The sequence below is a fragment of the Squalius cephalus genome, assembly GCF_949319135.1.
Source record: "Squalius cephalus genome assembly, chromosome: 3".
Lineage (NCBI taxonomy): Eukaryota > Metazoa > Chordata > Actinopteri > Cypriniformes > Leuciscidae > Squalius > Squalius cephalus.
Window position 1 is genome coordinate 51,241,403 of NC_137124.1, and position 17,085 is coordinate 51,258,487.

Genomic DNA, 17,085 nt, shown 5'->3' on the forward strand with positions numbered 1-17,085 from the left:
TGTACATTACTGACAGTTATTACTAGGTATTGTTACTATTATTACTACACTATTATTACTTAGATGCATTGAACTGCAATTACAGTTGCATCAATTATGTTATGAAATTAGTGTTTTAAATGCACATTTTTTAATATAGAAATATGAAATGAAAAAATTAAATTATACATTTCTGTGTATTTTCGGCATTTTTACATTAAACAAAACCGCCAGTAGGTGGCGGCAAGTTTGAATAAGCGAGGCAAAATCAAAAACTATTCATTCACTGATTCGCTCAAAGCAGCTGATTCATTCATATTCATAAACGAAACACCTTGCAGGAAGGCAACTGTGTTGCTTTGTTCGGAACTTTCGTTCGTGAAATAGAGCAGTAAAAAAAATTAAATTAAATTTTGGTGCACTGTTGTATTAAAATGAAAATATTAAAATTGCATGCGCAATCGTGCTGATATTCGGGAAAACCAGCACTTTTGCTCGTGTGATATTGCTCGACATGATAAACATAAAAGGCAAAATTCATATCGTGAATTTTGCGGAATTTTGGTATTTTCGACCCTGCACGAAGCTATTTTACGCCAACACCATACTCGCTTAAGTTAATGTAGGCCTTAATGTAGGGCTAAGTTAGGCTGGCTCTATATAGGCTAGATATTGCAGTAGTGCAATAATTATTTTATATAAAAACTCAAATATATTATTAAATATATATAAAAATAATTAATATATATATATATATATATATATATATATATATATATATATATATATATATATATATATATATATTAGGGCTGTCAAACGATTAATCGCGATTAATCGCATCCAAAATAAAAGTTTGTTTTTACATAATACATGTGTGTGTACAGTGTATAATTATTTTCTATATATAAATACACACACATGCATGTATATATTTAAGAAATATTTGCATGTATATACTGTGTATATATATTTATATTATATATAATTTATATAATATATAAATATTTTATATATAAATAACACATTTTCTTAAATATATATATGCATGTGTGTGTATTTATATATAATTATACTCCGTACACAGACATAAATTATGTAAACACAAACTTTTATTTTGGATGCGATATATATATAATATATAAAAAAAATCCACTTATGACACAGAAAAGGGCATTTATTGGGCAGATGCTTGAGCACTACTTGGGGTCTATGTGCACGTGCCTTACGGTCGATGGCAACAAGACATTTTATCCTAAAAAGCTCCCATGCATTATTGGTTGTAATTCAGTTTGGACTAGTCCAATTTTAGATATTTGTAATGCAGTTTTTACTTGGGATGCACAGATCCTATACCTGGATTGGTATCTGCATGGACATGGACCTTTGTTGTCAAATCTGTCAGACAAATTCAATACTGTGGATCACCCATGGATGTTATTGTGTCTATTTCCAACAACTGTGTGTGTATATATATATATATATATATATATATATATATATATATATATATATATATATATATATATATATATATATATATATAATATATATATATTTATTTGTTTAGCTATAGACTCTGCTTACTCTTTATTTATAATGCATTTTTTTGTAGTTGGCATGTTAGTGAAGTATAGATATTCTAAACTGGTTAAGATAGAAAGCAGTCCTGGTATCGGATCTGTATTGGCTAGTAAGCAGAATTGAGTTATCGGAATCCGAAAAGGAAAAGTAGAATTGGTGCACCCCCTAATTTTGACTAAATTCACTTAGAAAATATCTGAAAATGCAATTTTGTAATAATTAATTTGGGGGATATTTACAATGCAATGTTGACTAATAATTCACTTGTCTGAATTGACTTCCATTGTTTTGTTTTGCTTTTTATTTTAGATATCTGCAGTTAAGTTCTAATTTAAGTTCAATTCAAGCTTGTCTAATAGAAATAAAAAAAATAAAAAAATCTTTGCTTAATTTACTTAATTAACTGTAGATATCTATAATTTTAACTATGATTATTGATTAGTCAAAATGAGATTGACAGTGGTAACTACAATCTCATTTTGAGAATTGCCGGAAATAGTAACTGTAATTAACTGTAAAAAACAACAACAAAAAAAACAACAACAACATAGTCATAATTCAGTTTTGAGTAGTCAGAATTGTATTTATACTAGTCAAATGAAAGATATCTGAAATGATTAAATTTAGTGAGAATTATTATAACTAGAAATAATTTTAAGATCTTAACAAGTGAAATTATATATAATCAAATGCATTATTACTAAATGTAATTAAAGACATCTACAATAGTCATTCTTATAGTCAGAATTGCATTTTAGAGCTCTTTATTCAACTCATTATGGTAATTGCATCCAGGCGGTAAAGCGTTGTGGGCAGTGAATAAGTCCAAGAAATAAGTCCTTGTGTAGCAGGAGTTAAATCAGTTGCAGTCAGAGCATTAACACTTGAATCTGCTGTGTCTCTGGGAGTCATCTGGACTCAAATTATGAATTGTACAATAGTATTTAGTTTTACATTGAAAATGGATCTATGGATTGAAGAATGTTGAAGATATCTTTTTAAATAAACTTAAAAACAAATATTTTGCCAATATCCAAAACTGACAACATCTATCTCAGGCAAGATTTGGAAAGAAAGAGATACAAATTAATAAACGATAAACAGCTTTGTTTTGCATGATGAAAACAAGTCGAAATTTGATTGAGCTCTATAATAGAATTCAAATTATGTCTTGTCAAAATACCATTTTTCTTAGTAAAAAGTCATATTGTCATAATTGAGATCAAAAACATTGATTGATTGTGTGAAAGTGTGTTATCTGATGCAGTTGTAGAGCACATGAATTAGATTTTTACTTGTCAGAACTGAATTACATTGGTGACACACTGGTGACATTCAAAGACAAATCTGCTTGCCATAGTATTCAGGGTCGTTTGACCAATGGGTGGCATAATAATTTAAATGAGATTTAATTTTGTTGCTGAATAAACTACTGTACATGTGCCAAACTTTATGTGTGATGCTACATCAGACAGAGTAGACTGTAGCTCTGAATGATTTTTTTTTAAAACAAAGTTAACTTATCATGCATGTGTCTGTGATATTAACCTTTACCCAACAAACCAGAATGTAGAGATAGAGATTCCGAAAGAGGATGGGAGCAGACCAAATCATAAGGCAAAAAAATCATGCAACATGGGCTAAAAAACCTGGCAAACAGTGTTGCATATTTGATAAGTACTTTCCAATCTATTGGCAAAGTTTGCAGGAAGCCCCCTCCTCTTGTGAGCAGAGCAGCTATTGTGCAGGTCAGCTGGGTGGATGTGGTCTGATGTACGGCATAGTCTGTATGCTATTTTTGACTGCAAGGAAGTGTATAAAAATGAAAACTGTTCTACCTTAACAACCACATCTTGTTTGCGCTAGCGTTTAGATAGGCATCTGCTATTTTTTTTTTTTTTTTTTTGGTGCAAGACGTGCAATATTTGTTACATTTCTTTATGTAGGTGTCATGTATTACATGTTCAGTTACACACCTACATGTATACATTCAATGTTTTTTGCATATTTTTTGTTGATGTCGTTGATCTAATTGTGAGCAGCCCCTTGGTCAAAATCAGCTCGCTTATACATGATTTAAAACAAATCATTAGTATGTCAGTGTGTGTATTTCAGGAATGGGGCACATTTGGTTACATTTTAATTTGACGGTTTCACCAAAACAGAAAGCTGGATTAGAGATGATTAATCTTTTTGGTAAGTGGTAAGAAGACCAGCCAGCTGTCTATGTGTGTGTGTGAGCTGCGTCATGTACTGACTTATAGTGCCGTTCTAGGCAGATGCGTGTGTTGCCTATGCAGGGTTCTCCACTGGCTAGGGAATGTTAACACTTTTGAGAGAAATTTTAATTGAAGTAGGTGGAATTACTAACCCTAACCCATGCAGTCAGACGATCTCTTCATCCGCAAGATCTCCCAGTGTATAAATAACTTCAAGCCGTTCCCACTAATATCCACACAGATCTTTGCACAAAATAAAGTATAAACGGTACAGCAGAATTTAACTCAGAATCTAATGTACTGCCATACAACCCAAGCACAAAATGTAATTTACAAAAATGCTATTTATGTAACATCTATTATCATGTACAACATATTAATAACCTACATGTCATTGTGTTTCAGGAATTTGGTGGAGGATGCAGCCGTGGTCTCTAAAGGCACAGAGCTTGTGGTTGGCCATGAACGGAGAGTCATGACGAGGTGTACCTGACTCAGAATAAACCAGACTGGGAGTCAGTAGGAGGTCCAACTTCAATCCACATACAATCATAGTCAGTCTGCTGGGGTTTGGCCTATAACATTAATGATTAGAGTACTGTTGTGTATTAGAATTTAAGATGGTTAATGAGAGATTGAAATCATATATGGAGCCTGCGCGGCTGTTATTTTATTCCAAGGAAGATAGTTGCGCTCAGCCCTTCTGAATATTTTAGTGAATGAGGAACCTATTGAACGGAGTTCTGCTGGCAGTGCTGGAGGATTTAGGTGTTCATGGCCAGAACAGAAACATTTGTGTCCGTCACTTAAGTTCCTCAAAAACTCCTGACTTATTCACACAGATGCAGTAATTTGGTGGGGAGAAATAAGAAAAAGGGGCAAGGGCAACTGAAAAGTAAGAGCTTCCCAAAACATCAGTTCATCAGGGCATCATGCAGTCAGACGATCTCTTCATCCGCAAGTTCCGCAGGCAGAGTCCACGCCCGCCCCTAGCGAGAGTGAACTTTGACCCCAAGCAGGATGGTGGTAGTGTGCGGACACGAGTCGTGGCCGAATGGCCCCCCAGGAGAGAGCCAGAGGGAACAAACTGTGACAGCGTCACACCCAACGCAGCTGCACTGAATCTGAGGACAGTGGGTCGTGGACACATAATGCAGCGCAGCAACAGTGATGTCACCCTTGGCGATTTGGATTCAACGGGGCAGGTCGGGAGGAAGTTGCTCCGGGCAGGGGGGGACAAAACTCTGACTGCGGGGCAGGGGGAGTACCTCCACAGAGAATACGGCAGCCTCTCCTCGCTGGAGCGACAGACACAGTGCGTAGATCCTGGTGCCGAAGAACAAGGCGCTCTCAGTCCCAATGCCTTGCGCTTCAGAGATCCGTTTCTTCTTTTGGGGCTGCAAGAGGCACCTCCTGATGTGGACGGCTTGTATCAAGCAAACTGTTCTCCAGCAGTAGACACTTCAAAACCAGTCAAGCCCCCGAAACCAGATGGGCTCGGTAAAAAGGCCAAACAGTCCCCTCTGCAGGCCACTCATTTTCAGTGTGAACAAGTCCCAGGCGGTGCTTGGGTGCGCAATTTTGCACACTATGACGTACAGAGTATCCTCTTCGACCTGTCGGAGGCTGCCACTAATCGGGACAGTATTGGGCGCAAAAAGAACATCACATCTGGTGCGTCAGCTGCCTCTCAACTCCGTCCGCTCTCTCAATCCACACCTTCCTCAGTTTCTCAGGGTGGAGGGAGCGGCACGGGAAGTGGGATTACTTCGGAAGATGTAGAGCAGTCTTTGCTGGATGAAGGAGATGGGAATGATAATGATCTCCTGCTCAGCTGTCCTCACTTTCGGAATGAGATGGGTGGCGAGGAGAGTGTGGGGCTTGGCCTGCACAGCAAGTGCAGGTGGAGGAGTCTTCAAAGCCCCAACGATGCTGTTTCAGTATTAGAGGAGCCCAGGGAGAGCCACGTCCAGCCCCAGGGGAAAAGTAACTACTTCATAGAGCATGCAGACCTTGGGGCTCGTTACTATCACAAGTACTTTTACATGAAAGGTGAGGGTGTGTGTGTAGCGAACCACTTTTTCTTGTTTGCTCTTTTTGAAGAAACATATCATATACTCGTTTTCATTGCTTAGTCTACTTCACTCTCAGAATAAATGTGCAAAAATTTTACTTTTAGGGGTACAACAGCTTGGGTGTTAGCCTTAAAAGAGTGGTGCCCAATCCTTTTCCTGGAGATCTACCTTCCTGCAAAGTTCAGCTCCAACCATGATCAAACAGCTAATCTGAAGCAGCTAATTAAGATATTCCGGAGCACTTGATAATTGCGGACAGGTGTGTTGGAGCAAGGTTGGAACTGAACTTATCTTAAGGTATAAGATATCAACACACCTGATTCAAATCATCAGCTCATTAGTAGAGACTCGAGACCTGAAATGCGTGAATCAGACATAGGGCACATGCAAAATGTGCAGTATTGGGAGCGCTCCAGGAACATGGTTGAAAACCCCTGCCTTAAGGGTTACTACTAAACCCTGTAAGGCACATGTGTCAAACTCTGCTCCTGGAGGGCCACCTGCCTGGAAGTTTCTTGCAAAGCCACTTGAAGGCAAGCCTGCAACCTTAGCCATAAAAAAGCATACTTAGGGAAGGGGTCAAGAGGCATGTTTTTTTGTTTGTTTTTGTTTTAAAGGATGGAGGAGAGGCTTCACTACACTGAATTAACCACTTTTGTGAGGAAATAGCTTATTTAATGATAGACAGCCCATCGGCAAACATTCAACATGTTTGCTCTTAGACATTGATTTTGAATTGATCTATTTAAAAATAAATAAATAAATACTGTTTTATAAGAGATGTCACGGACAATTGCGCGACAGGTATGATTCAGTTTACGGCACTTCTCACTCAATTCTATGGTATCTGCAAACAGTGAATGACTGTCGCACAACTCTGAATGAAATTCAAAGATGTCAAGGCTGTAATGTGATTGGTTATCAAGTCACACGTGATCAAAGTTAGCGTTACGCTTTCTCTAATGTTCGAGCCGCAGACCCTCATATCTCCAATAATAAGACCATTGCTGCATTCCAGTTTGTTTACATATACTATGCCTGTTTTTGTGAAGAAAAAGTACATACTTTTGAGTGTGTAACAAAAGAGTAGGCAAGCTTTGGGATATACTACTTCATCATAATTGTGTCTTTAACGTACAGCTCTGTCGCAGTTACGTGCATCCTGTCACCGTTAAGACTGCTCTGTCAATCATCTTGTCAAAGTTGAAATCCTCCACATTCAAACTAATTTCCTACCCTTTCTGAGAGAAATGTAGTAGCACATTGATCTGCCAGTCGTGGGTCTTTCATGCGGTAATGAACTGTAATGTGTAATGAACTGTGGGCAATATTAGCTATTAGAGTGTGCATCATAGATATATATGTATATGTACATAGATGCCTCATTAGAGGCCGTTTCAACGGGCCGATAAACGTAAGCTGTCCGCCATATTGGAGCGGTCGGTGATATTTCGAGAGCAAGTTGACTGAGCGTCTGCAACCATAGTTAGACGCATGTATGAATATCTTTGAAATAGACTTCAGCAGATGAATTTGCTAAACTAACACAATACAAAAAGATGAAAGTGTCAGCTGACACGACAATAAAAAGTTATCATAGTAAAAGTAAAAACATGAAGAGTACCATAGTAAAAACATGATTATTGAGTTAATAAATATAAAAACACAAACCAACACATTCTCACCTGTGAAAGGTTATACCATTTCTACGGGAATTTAAAACTCAGTAGTTTCACAACCAGAAGCTGCACAATGTTGTGGCATCATTGATTCTTACTGTGAGTGACGACACGCTGTCCGTTGCAATATGGCGGGTGCGCCAACGTGTCTGGAGTGGTGGAATGTGGAATCTACTCATATATATCTATGGTGTGCACAGATCTGCACTTCTAATTCTAACCGGAAAAAGTAGACCATCGGGGTATCTTTGGGATACTCATTTGAACATTCTACGATTTGGGACACACTCATTTTAATTTCAAGTACTATTTTGGACGGATAGTATGCAAATTGGGACGCAGCACATCTCTGTTTCTAGTAATCCTGAAGACCTTGATTAGCTAGTCCAGGTGTGTTTAATTAGGGTTGGAGCTGATCCTCTAGGAACTGAGTTTGACACCCATGCTACTAATATGCAACTTTTAGGGGCAGATAAGGTACAAAGTTGTCTCTTTTAGCCCCAGTGACAAGCTGTTGTAAAGGTGCAGCTTTTGTACTTTTTTAACCTTTTTTAACTTTTTTAACCATGTTGTATCCATGTCTGTTATTGCTTTTGTCAAACCAACATACTGTTATTGTATTCCTTGTTCGTTTGTATTTATTTGTCTTCTAAGACCAATATTTCTGACTGTAAAGGCCCCTGCACATCAAATGTGATGCAAAAGTTTAGTGAATAACAGCGGAGCTCTTACAGCTCTTAAGCGGAGAGGACAGATCAACAATTTTGATGACTCATTCTCCACGTCAGACTATTGTTCTATTTTCTGTCTAACCAAATGCTAGGATAGGATTGCAAAGGATGCAATGCACAAAATATATATAAAAAAAAAAAAGAATTCAAACTACACATTTCACTACAAAAATTTCACGGTTTTACTGTAGAAACGGTTGCATATTAAATCTTAAAGGGGGGAATCTGTTATCCTTCATTTTTATTACAACTGTGGCTGTAACAAGCTGTAAAGTGCAGCTTTGCCAGGCTTTGACGTAGACAAAGCGCTATTGACTATTTAGTTCTGAACATTGACAAATATGTTCATACATAAAGACATCAATACAAGTCTGATGTCAAAGTATGTTGAAAATAGCTAAAAAAAAAGCTCAAAATAAATGCAGGAAGAACAGTTCACTCAGACTCGTGACACTATCAAACAGTAGTGTGGCTATCAAGTATGCTTATTCATCTCTGTAATGAGCCTTTAAACTTTTAAAGTTTAAAGGTTTCACAATCATAGTTTTCTCTTATTCTAGTGTTCAATATTCTGGTGTTTGTTTATATTGTTTTCACTTTCACTGTTTATTTATTTATTTATTTACAGCATTTTGTATTAATTGTTAGCATTTTGTATTAATTATTAACATCTTTTCTTTCTTGTAAACCAGACCATCAGAATTTCTTCGGCATCGACGAGCGTTTGGGGCCAGTGGCTGTCAGTTTTCGCAGAGAGGAAAAAGAGGGATCAAGTGGGTCCCAGTACAACTACAGAATCATTTTCAGGACCACTGAAGTAAATACAAGACTCTCTCACACACAGAATAAGTCGAAAAAGACATTTTGAAACATTTTCACTAATTCGTTTAAAGTTATTATATCCTATACTTTATCATGTTTATATTTTCCTTGAGGTCCACTTTTGCTACTAATTTCCACTAGAAAAAAATGGTCAGAAATTAGACAATTTTCCACCCTCTGTCTGTACACTTTTTTGCTTGTTATGGTTTTGTTTTTTGTTTAGAATTAATGAGATCACAAGGAAATTCATACACAAATGTACCATTTCATTTATTTTTCTCTTTTAAGAAAAACAACAACTCACTACCTCTAAAAGCACCTGTCCTCAGGCCATAACTCAGTACTTTACATAGATTAAGATATGTATTGAACTTTTGACAGAAAAATAAATTAGTATCTTTTAAAGAAACATTGCTACTATGGCCTCTTAGGAGGTAGAGGTTCGTTTTAAAATTCAACCTTTTTTATGAGGTTTTAAAGCTGCACCTTTATATCATTTTGAATACACGACTAATATGATCAACCTCATGGAAAAAAAAATATATATATATATATGATATTACCCCTTTAAGTTTACATCATGTCTTTTGCTCTCATTAATTGCTCATTTTCCTGCAGCTGAAGACCCTGAGAGGTTCAATCCTGGAGGAGTCTGTTCCCTCCGCTGCACGTCACACCACGCCACGCGGCCTTTCACCCAAGAGACTGCTGGAGTTTATTTTGCCTGATCTCAACCTACATTGCCTCAGACTGGCCTCCACTTCCCCTAAAGTCAGAGACACACTCCTTAAACTGGATGAGCAGGGGGTAAGTGATTTTACATTGAGCTGCATTCTGTAGTTCTGGTGAACTTGCAATTCGTGTTTGAAGGTTACTGAAACGCTAATAGAAATAAGGTGCTTACAGAATGCATGTATGGATATACATATATGACACTGGCAGTCAAAAGTTTGGAATAATTAAAAATGTTTGTCTCTTCTGCTCACCAAGCCTGCATTTATTGGATCAAAAATACAGTAAAAACTGTAATATTGTGAAATATTATTACAATTCAAAAGATCTGGTTTCAATTGTAATTTATTAAAAAAATTAATTTATTCATTTGATGAAAAAGCTGAATTTTTAGCATCATTCATCCAGTCTTCAGTGTCACATGATACTTCAGAAATCATTCTAATATGCTGATTTGCTGCTGCTGCTGCTGCAAAAAAAAACATTTCTTAATATTATCAATGTTGAAAACAGTTGTGCTGCTTCATATTTTTGTGGAAACCATGATACACTACCATTTAAAAGTTTGAGGTAAGATATTTTAATAAAGAATATAAATTAATATTTTATTCAACAAGGATGCATTCAATTGAAGTGACGGTTTAGACATTTATAATGTTACAAAATATTTCTTGTTTAAATAGGGCTGGGCGATTTAAATCGTGAGGTTGTAATGCGCATCTCGTCAGTAAAGCCGGTTCCTTGATTAGTAGTAAATCGCCATCACCTGCTTTCAGATGGAGCGGCATTTACTACAAAGAGCCGTAGTTAACTGACAAGCTGAGCCATATCGCATTAATTATCGCTGGCGATACGTCCGCGATTTTAATGCTGTTAACAAATGCTGTTCTTTTGAACTGTCTCTTCATAATAGAATCCTGAGGAAAAAAATGATCACAGTTTCCACAAAAATATTAAGTAGCAAAAACTGTTTTATATGTTGATAATAAAAACTATTATTAATAATTGAGCACCAAAAATAATTCAGAGTAATTGAGCACTAAATCTATGGAAGCTTGTTTCCGCCACAGAATAAAACATTTTAAAAGATAATTGCGACTTTTTATCTCACAATTGCGAGATATAAAGTCAGAATTGCATGAAATAAAGTAGCAGTTGCGTGTTATAAAGTCAGAATTGCGAGATTTAAAGTCAGAATTACGAGATAAAAGTCGCAATTGCGTGAAATAAAGTCGCAATTGCGTGTTATAGTCAGAATTGCGAGATATAAAGTCAGAATTGCGTGAAATAAAGTCGCAATTGCTTCTTATAAAGTCAGAATTCTGACTTTTTTTCTCGCAATTGCGACTTTATATCACGCAATTCTGACTTTATAACACATAATTGCGAGTTTATATCTCCCAATTCTGACATCTTTTCTCAGAATTGTGAGATATAAACTCACAATTGTGAGATATAATGTCCAATTCTGAGGGGGAAAAAAAGACAGACTTTTTTTTCTTTTTTTTACCTCAGAATAGTTTATATCTCACAATTCTGACTTTATAACATGCGATTGCGACTTTATATCATGCAATTCTGACTTTATATCTCGCAATTGCGTGTTATAAAGTCAGAATTGCGTGATATAAAGTCGCAATTGCGAGAAAAAAAGTCAGAATTCTGACTTTATCAGACGCAATTACGACTTTATTTCACGCAATTCTGACTTTATATCTCGCAATTCTGACTTTATAACATGCAATTGCAACTTTATTTCACGCAATTCTGACTTTATATCTCGCAATTCTGACTTTATAAGACGCAATTGCGAATTTATTTCACGCAATTTTGACTTTATATCTCGCAATTCTGAGAAATAAAGTCAGAATTGCAAGATGTAAACTCGCAATTGTGAGATAAAAAGTCTCAATTATCTTTTAAAATGTTTTATTCTGTGGCGGAAACAAGCTTCCATATAAATCAGCAAATTATAATGATTTCTAAAGGATCATGTGACACTGAAGACTGAAGTAATGATGCTGAAAATTCAGCTTTGCATCACCGGAATAAATTACATTTGAAATGACACTTCTTTAAAAAAAAAAAAAAAAAAATTCTTCCAAACTTTTTAACACCTGTGTAAATATATACGTATGTATACGTCTGTGTATAGGCTTGAAAAGTGTTGTTTTCCTCAGTGATACCATGTTTCCGAACAGACTGTAAAAAATAAATGTATCATCGAGAAGCTAATTTTATCAACATTTCATACTGCATATCACATAGATGACCGCTAATAGACAGACTAAAGGCAACAAAACTTTAACATATGCAGGTACACTGTTAACATGTCTGAAAGTGGCATTTGAAATGTGTCTGATGATTTGATTTCAGCCCCAGATATTGAGAATTGCAGCAGAAATGTTGTCAGTGATAAAGCCCAACAAAAGCCTGCTTTTGTAGTTACGCTGCTTGTGCATGCAGTGTGAAACAGGCTTAGTGAAAAAATGAGGAAGAATGGTGTTGTGTGTGTAGAAAACTAGCTGGACAAGCAACCGTAATTTCATCATTGTTAATGCGCGTGTATGTGTGTGTGTAAAGTTGAATTTCCAGCGTAAGGTGGGGATTATGTACTGCAGAGCAGGACAGAGTACTGAAGAGGACATGTATAACAATGAGAGTGCTGGCCCAGTGTTTGACGAGTTTCTGGACCTTCTTGGAGACAGAGTGCGACTCAAGGCCTGGGAGAAATACAGAGCTCAACTAGACACCAAAAGTAAGAAAAAAACTCAAAACACACACACACACACACATGTCTGGTTCACTATCTTTGTGGGGACTCTCCATAGACGTAATGGTTTTTATACCGTACAAACTGTACATTCTATCCCCTTACACTGCCCCTGCCCCTAAACCTGCCCATCACAGGAAACATTCTGCATTTTTACTTTCTCAAAACAACTCATCCTGTGTGATTTATAAGCCTTTTGAAAAGTGGGGACCGCTGGCTGGTCCCCACAATGTAGGTGATCTCAGGTTTTACTATTCTTATGGGGACATTTGGTCCCCACAATGTAATATAAACAAGGGCACACACACACACACACACACACACACACACACACACACACACACACACACACACACACACATGTTGGGTTTATGGGGACTTTCCATTGACATAATGATTTTTATACTGTACAAACTGTATTCTATCCCCTAACCCTAAGCACAACCCTCACATAACACTTTCTGCATTATTACACTTTCAAAAAACATAATTTAGTATGATTTATAAGCTGTTTTCCTCATGGGGACCAAATAAATGTCCTCACAAGGTAAGCACTTCCGTTATTAGTGTCTTTGGGTTTACCAGGACCACACACATTGTAATTGTAATTGCTTATTTTTCTTATTTTAAAAGGTTTAGGTTCAGTAAAATGTTTTATTTTTAGAGAAATGAATACTTTTCTTCAGCAAGGATGCATTAAATTATTCAAATATGAGAGTAAAGACTTCTACATGGTATGAAAAAAATCAAATAAATGCTGTTCGTTTGAAATATTCTATTTATAAAAGAATTTTAAAAAACTAATAATAAGAAATGTTTTTTTTTGAGCAGCAAATCAATATTTTAGAATGATTTCTGAAGGCTAATGTGACACTGAAGACTGGAGTAATGATGCTGAAAATTCAGCTTTGCATCACAGGGAATAAATGGCATTTTAAAATATATTCACATAGTAAATAACAGATTTGGTGATTTGGTGTGTAATAATAGTGTTTGTTATTTGCAGCTGACTCCACGGGAACACACTCACTGTATACTCGCTACCAGGATTACGAGATCATGTTCCATGTCTCCACCATGCTTCCATACACATCCAACAATACGCAACAGGTAACTCACAGAACCAGAGAATATCCCCTTAAAACTGAGCACCACTTTTACAGTCATTTCTAAAAACCATTACTCATATTATTAACAGGACAATGATATGAATCAGCAATAGAATAACTATTAGGAACTTATATCTATCTGCAAATTGTAAATATAAATGTGTTGAACTGCTTATCTTTAATATATTGTTTGACAATATATAATATTCAAAATATAATAGTAAAGAGATGAAAAGTGTCACTGGTAACTTTCAATAAATAGCCCTTTTCAGCTTTTTTATTTTTAGTCAAGGAAGAGACCTGGGTAGGGTTGCACCAGCTATTAGTAATTTTTTTACTGAAATTGAAATGTAAAGTCCACACTAGAAACCTAGTAACTACTAGCTAACTCTGTACTTGACCATTTGTTCTTAAGGCAGAGTGTAGCTAGTAGTTCGTAAGCTCTCCATAATATATATATTCCTATATTAGCCTTCAAATACGTGACCAGAAGTTGTTGAAATGCTGTGAATTTCAGTTTATCCTTCATTCTAACTAAATACGATACTACTTAATCGTGATCATAATAGGTATTTTTATATGTTAAATAACATTCAGAAACTGTATTTGAAATGAATAAGGATTAATAAATAAATACTGATACAAAAAAACATAAGTGATGGCATTTATTATGACTGATTTTATTTGACATGCACAACATGGATCGATGCACACAGCGGCGCAATGTTTAGGACGGGTTTGTGCTGAAGAGCCACTAAACAAATAGTAATATATTCGCACAATGTTCTCTGCTATTTTATTCCAACCATTACTCCTGATCAGAGGCTTCCGTAAATATTAAATTTATACGTATATAGAGTTATGCTTCAAGTTTAATGGTGCGACGCAAAAATATTTGGTAGTGCGTAAGTTGTAAACTAGGTTAAGTTGTAACACAGCTGGTGCAATGGTGCATTGAAAAGTTTATATGCCATTTCCAACATACACATCAAATTTATGAAATGTAAACATGCAGTGAACATGTCTCCCCTGGTGAAAAAGAAATACACTTTAGCTTACTTTTAAAAACTGTACTTATTACAGAAAATAAATAATATACTTGAAAAGAACAAACTTGCGTGTCAAAACATGAAGAATGTTTTCGGACACTTAAATTTCAGACTCTGATGCCCCCCTTGCGGGCACACTTTGAGAACCACTGCATTAAGGACACTTAAGTGGCCTCTTATTTCATTCATATTATATTATCTGCAAGTACAGATTTTAAAAATATACTACTATAATATTTGAAGTCCACAACACAAGTCACTGCATTTAGAATGAAATAATTAGAATAATTCTCTACATTTAGAATACAAATTTTGTCCTCAAGCACTTCCAAGTTAACTAACTAACAGTATTTTTGTCAGCATAATATCTAAGTTTCTGTTTTCTCTATTTCTCTTCTAGTTACTGAGGAAGAGGCACATAGGGAATGATATTATCACAATAGTCTTCCAAGAGCCAGGTGCTTTACCCTTCACCCCCAAAGCCATCCGTTCTCACTTTCAGCATGTGTTCATCATTGTCCGAGTGCACGAGCCCTGCACCGACAACACCTATTACAGGTAAAAGACTAGACACATAAAAAAAAACACATAAAATGTTAACAAAAAATTAAAAATGTCTTTATCTCCACCTTTCTCAGAGTTGCTGTAACTCGTTCCAAGGACATCCCGCTCTTTGGTCCTCTCTTCCCTAAAGGTGCACGCTTCCCCCGTTCTCCTGCCTTCCGTGACTTTCTCCTTGCCAAAGCCATTAATGCAGAGAACGCAGCTGAGAAAGCGGAAAAATTTCGCTCTATGGCCACACGCACACGGCAAGAGTACCTGAAAGACCTAGCGGAAAACTACGTCACCACCACTCCCATTGATTCTTCCACCAAATTCCCGCTGCTTTCACTGGGCGGGAAGCGCAAAGAGAAGTTTAAGGGAGCTAAAGGCGCAGAGCTTCATAGCGCAGGCGCTTTAGTGTGGGCCGTCACCGTCGTTCAGGGCGGTGAGAGCAACGGTCTTAGTCTGTCCTGCCTGCTCGGCGTGTCAGCGGAGTCAGTCGTGCTCATAGAGCGATCCACTAGAACAGTCGTGTTCAATTGCAGCTGCCGCGATGTCATTGGCTGGAAGGCCGTGACTGAGACTGGAGCTCAGGGTGGCCTTTGCCTGGATATCTTCTACGAGAGAGGCGAGGCAGTGACCATGACGATGTTGGACAGCCAAGTTGAGGATATGAAGGAGGTTGTCCAGAGGCTGGAGGTGAGATGTAATGCAGTATGCAAATCTATATTACTTAAAGTGCCCCTATTATGCTATTTTAAAGGTTTCTAATTTGTTTTGGAGGTCTCCTAAAATAGGTTTACATACATCCAGGGTCAAAAAACACGTTAATTTTCTCATAATATACATTGCAGCATCACCTCTTTTCTCACAGTGTCTGAAATGGTTCGATCAAGAATCCGGTCTTTCTAAACCCCTCCTTTCCGAGAGCCTACTCTGCTCTGATTGGTCAGATGGCCCCGTCTGTTGTGATTGGTCTACCGCTTACAGTTTGTTTCGGAAACAAAACTCCTATTACCATATATACATTTTAGCTCCTGAGGCTTCCTCAGCTCTTGATACACAGTGATACAAACAGTAATGATGGCGTATGTTTTGCCGTATCAATTCCAAGTCCTTATCCTTTGGAAGTGCATGCAAAGTGGATTTGAAGACTTGTTTCAGGCACTTCAGAATATGTTCTTTCTTTTGGGAGACAATAACTCCATTTATCTGCACTTGGATCTTTAAAATTTAGAAGACCTTTACAACCAGCTATATTAAACGCTACATGGAAGGCAAAATCCGAATAAGCGTAATAGAGGCACTTTAATCCCATGAATTGTTAGCACTGTGGGATGAGGGATTTGATTTCAGAACATATTGTTCGGTATATATGTAATGTAAATACTGTTATTGTGGGCTTCGTAATGTTAATTGTCAATTCATACCGAATTAAATCGCAAATATAGCTGCATCTTTTTTTTACCACATATATCTGACCTTCATAAAACGGTTTTACTACTTTACTGTATGCTTTTACTGCTGCAGTAAATATTAAACATGAGCATCCATCAAAATACAACAAAACTTTTGACATTTGCAAGTGTGTAAAGCTATATTGCACTCTTGAATTAAAAAAAGACAAACAATACATACAATATTATTACAAAGTGGGGATTGTCAATATGTGACCCTGGATCACAACCTAGTCACAAGTAGCACGGGTATATTTGTGGCAAAAGCCAACAATACATTGAATGGGTCAAAATTATCGTTATCGACCAAAAATCATTAGGATATTAAGTAAA

At 36.6% G+C, this 17,085-nt stretch overlaps 1 protein-coding gene across 4 annotated transcripts in view; it reads left to right on the forward strand.

The window, feature by feature from the left end:
* The window catches only part of sipa1 (signal-induced proliferation-associated 1), a 55,470-nt gene that overhangs the window by 16,047 nt on the left and 22,338 nt on the right, over positions 1-17,085 (forward strand). For all 4 annotated transcript variants that reach the window (XR_013820652.1, XM_079867272.1, XM_079867270.1 and 1 more), the window contains exons 2-8: positions 4,188-5,834; positions 8,960-9,084; positions 9,708-9,896; positions 12,405-12,579; positions 13,601-13,704; positions 15,153-15,310; positions 15,391-15,994. Coding sequence is in view for 3 of the 4 variants with exons in the window: in XM_079867272.1 (XP_079723398.1) it covers positions 4,715-5,834; positions 8,960-9,084; positions 9,708-9,896; positions 12,405-12,579; positions 13,601-13,704; positions 15,153-15,310; positions 15,391-15,994 (2,475 nt within the window). In the remaining variant the exon portion in view is untranslated. The remainder of the gene's footprint in view (positions 1-4,187; positions 5,835-8,959; positions 9,085-9,707; positions 9,897-12,404; positions 12,580-13,600; positions 13,705-15,152; positions 15,311-15,390; positions 15,995-17,085) is intronic.